General features: G+C 45.0%; 1 protein-coding gene across 1 annotated transcript in view; it reads right to left on the bottom strand.

Moving 5' to 3' along the window:
* Positions 1-4,112, bottom strand: part of SEC14L3 (SEC14 like lipid binding 3) — a 17,070-nt gene that overhangs the window by 8,341 nt on the left and 4,617 nt on the right. Inside the window, exons 6-8 of the mRNA XM_017855532.1 lie at positions 2,973-3,068; positions 2,332-2,392; positions 994-1,077 (exon numbers count right to left, since the gene is read on the bottom strand). Of these exons, the coding sequence (XP_017711021.1) occupies positions 994-1,077; positions 2,332-2,392; positions 2,973-3,068 (241 nt within the window). The remainder of the gene's footprint in view (positions 1-993; positions 1,078-2,331; positions 2,393-2,972; positions 3,069-4,112) is intronic.

Below are 4,112 nucleotides of genomic sequence, written 5' to 3'. Positions count from 1 at the left end.
GCCAGGATGGTCTCGATCTCCTGACCTCTTGATCCTCCCGCCTCGGCCTCCCAAAGTGCTGGGATTACAGGCTTGAGCCACCGCGCCCGGCCGAAATAAATATTTATTGTACATATATTTGTTTTCATAAAATAAGATATTTTAGTTTAATCTTATTTTAGTTTATGCTTATGAAGATAAGTTTATAATCTACTTTTAAAAACTTAATGACATTTCCATGGCATTAAATATTTACACATAGCATTATTTTTCATGATTGCTCCAGAATTCATCAAATGCATGCACCATTATTTATTTATCCAGTCCTTTCTTGTTGGACCTCCTTTCTCTGAATTGTGACTACTCTTTCTGCTCATCTGCCTCATCCTCTTCAGCCGAGGTTGCCTTTAGAAGCACTAAGCTTATGAATGTTGAAAAGAAACTGAGACTTATATACCAGAAATTGACTAGCAACCAAACTGAAACCAATGAGGTGGTAGGTGTGGAGGCCTTGTCCACCAAAGGGGTATGGCAGGGAAAAGAGCAAAGGTAGCAGACTCTTTAGGGTAAAATCCACTTCACTGTTGTGAAGAAGGAGCCTCTGACTAGGTGATGTGTACAGTCTGTTGTTTTGAGATAGGATCTCACTCTGTTGCCCAGGCTGGAGTGCAGTGGTGTGAACACGACTCACTGCAGTTTCAAACTCCTGGGCTCAAGTGATCCTCCCACCTCAGCCTCCTGAGTAGCTGGAATTACAGGTGCGCACCACCACACCCAGCGAATTTTTAAATTTTTTGTAGAGATGGGGTCTTGCTATGTTGCTGTGGCTGGTCTCAACCTCCTGATCTCAAGCAATCCTCCCACCTCAGTCTCCCAAAGTGCTGGGATTATAGATGTTAGCCACTGCACCCAACCTAATGTGTGGAGTTCTAGATGGGGTAATGGGACAACCTCACTCCAAAGGTCATGTAGAGAGGTCAGGAAATTGAGCTGAAATTGAGTTGTGTTACTTACTTCCCAACACAATAATTTTCCTGCGAGTGTCCTCACTAAGGAATGGCTTCATGAGGTTGTAGCCCACAGGGAACAGTTTGGTAGCTGGAGATATAGAAGTAAGGATAATGGGAAGAAAAGAATTACATTGAGCAACTCCCTCCATAACGGTTATAGCCAATGATACAGAGGAGTCGTGACTAACCCTGGTCAGTTCCAGTATCTGTCCTGCACCGAGTGAACCATCCAACCAACCAGTCAGCCAGACAACAAACAGCCAACTAACCAATCACACCATGCAATAATCAACCACCCATTCAGTCAACAAACCAGCCAAACATTCAAACTGCTAATCAGCCACCTATTCAGTCAACCAATAAACAAGCCAACCTACCACATAATCAGCCACCTAACAAATCAACCAAACAGCAAAGCAATCAGCCGATGGAACAGCCAGATAACCACTCAACTAACTGTGTTCTCTAGCCAGCCAGTCATCCAAATAACCAGTCAGCCAACCATCCAAATAACCAGCTAGCCAGTCATCCAAATAACTAGACAGCCGACTATCCAAATAACCAGTCAGCCACCATCCAAATAACCATCTAAGATTCAGCCAAACAACAAACCAGGCAACCAGCGAACCAACCTGCCAACCAGCCATCAAAACGACCTACCAACCAAAATGCCAACCAGCCACTCAATCAGTCAACCAAGCTAAGAACTAGCCAACCAAGCAGCCAGCCAATTCTCCAACCAACCACCAGTCAGTCAACTAGCCAAGCAACCAACTGGCCAGTCAACTGAACAACCAATCAAGCAACCAACGGATCAAGCAACCAGCCAATCACCAAACATCCATCCATCCTTTCATCTACCCACCAACCCAAACAACAATCACCCAAATACCTATGCAGCATCCACCATGGACCCAGGCCTGTGAGGGCTACAACAAAAGTGGAAGATCACAGCCCCTGCCTTCAAGGAGCAGAAAACTCAGCCAGTAAAGCAGGATGAGCACAAATAAAACAGCTGGAGATCCCTAAAAGGCAGCAAATGGAAAGGCGGCACCAGTTGCCAGTGCCAGAGGCAGTCTGGGGAGGGAGAGATCATCATGGATAGGAGAAATAAGGGAGGATCCCTGGGAGAGCTGGGACTGGAGTTGCCTTCTCTTGCAGTAAGACCAACCCTAGAAGTTACCATTTATTGAGAACTTACTCTATACCAGGCATTCTAAGTGATCTGCATACAGCCAAGAAACCAACCTGCCTCTCAACAATACTGGGACAAAGACAGTGTTATCATCCTCAGCGTACAGAGGAGGAAACAGAGGCACAAGTGAAGTCATTTGTCACACACCTTTCACAATGAGCATGAACTTCAGGGTCTCTGGGTAATTCTCTTCAAGGAGGCCAAAGAACTGTGGAAGCAAGAGAGATCCCTTCAGAGAGCACATCGCGTCTTCTCCTACCTCCATCTCCTTTGCAATCTCCTGTTGGGAGGTTTCAGATGGCTCTGGAGGGTTTTCCTTCATGCCATTACCTCCACTGGCCTCTGAAGGGAACCTTCTCACCTCCAACTATTATAACCATACTCTAATAATAATTACATAATAATCGTTTTTAGTAAATATTATAATAATTGCAGTATAATGACTACTATTTATTAAATGTTCACTATTTGCCAAGCAGTGTATATACACTTTACATAACAACTTGCTGAAGTATCTCTACACTGCTATCCCCATTTTGTAGGTGAGGAAACAAGCATGGAGAGGGTTTGGTGGAAGCTGGCACGTGTGGTCTCAGCACAGTGTTGTCCCTGAAACCCATTCTGTGGGATCTTCTAGGAAACATATTAAGGCCTTTTGGGGTTTGTCACAGTGAGGGAGGCCAGGACATTTTTTAAACTAAACCTTGGCTCTCAGTGAGCAGCTGGGTCACGGCAGGCCAAGCTGGTCATCAAAGCAAGTGGTGGGTGGCCCTGGGCCTTCTCCTCACCTCCTGGTACACTTCTACCAGAGGTTTCCAGAAGTGTTTCAGTCCCAGGCCCTCACAGTCAAATATCATCACGATGGTCTCAATCTTCTTCCCCAGCTGCAAGGATGAGAGCAAGAAGTAGTTCTGGGGTTCAGGGTGTAGGCTTGGGAGATGGTAACCCAAGTACATGACCCCTTGGGGCTTCTTCTAGCCCCAACTCTGTCCTCAGAGGAACAAGTGGACAAACCAATGAATGCATTTCCCCACTCATCCATCCATCCATCCATCCACCCACCCACACACACACCCCCTTATATATCAGTTTACCCATTAATTACTTGACCCATCCATCCATTCATATTGTCATTAATTTATTCATCCTCCATTTTTCCAACTGATATTTATCAAGCACTTTTGTGTGTGTGCTGGACACTGAAAGTGTAATGAATAATACCTAATAACCCACAGTTCTTGTCCTCAAAAAGTTCACTGGCTGGCTGGGGAGATGACAAGCAACCAGGTCATTTGGATCCTGTGATAAGTGCTGCGATAGGTCAGCACAAGAGCTGCAGGGATACAGAATGGTTATTTAACCCAGGTGGGGGACTCAGAGAAGGTGACATCTACATTTCAGACCTAAAGGACAGATAGGAGAAAGTCAGGGGAAGTTGTGGGAGGTAGGTGTGTGTGGTGGGAACCAGGGTTGTTCAGACAGAAGGAATGGCAAGGGCAAAGAAAGGCTCAGAGGGAATGGCAATAGCTACCATTGTTGAGAAACATGTATTAGGCCCTGTGTGCTAAACTGCATACTTGCATTATCTCATTTCGCTTTTGCAACCATTATTTATTAATATCCCTGTTTTGTAGGTGAAGGAGCTGAGGCTCAGACAGGTGAAATGACATATTCAAAACACGGAAAAAACAAAACAAAACAAAACAAAAAAAACCCCATCAACCAAGAATTCTATTCCAGGCCCAGTACAGTGGCTCACGCCTGTAATTCTAGCACTTTGGGAGGCTGAGGCGGGTAGATCACAAGGTCAGGAGATTGAGACCATCCTGGCCAATATGGTGAAACCCTGTCTCTATTTTTTTTTTTTTTTTTTTTTTTTTTTTTTTTTTTTAAAAAAAGTTCCCCCTTTCCCCCCCGGGGGGGGGGGG

The sequence above is a fragment of the Rhinopithecus bieti genome, unplaced genomic scaffold (assembly GCF_001698545.2).
Source record: "Rhinopithecus bieti isolate Rb0 unplaced genomic scaffold, ASM169854v2 scaffold_36959, whole genome shotgun sequence".
Lineage (NCBI taxonomy): Eukaryota > Metazoa > Chordata > Mammalia > Primates > Cercopithecidae > Rhinopithecus > Rhinopithecus bieti.
Note: the sequence above shows the minus strand (reverse complement) of the source record. Positions and strands in the feature narration are given on the sequence as shown.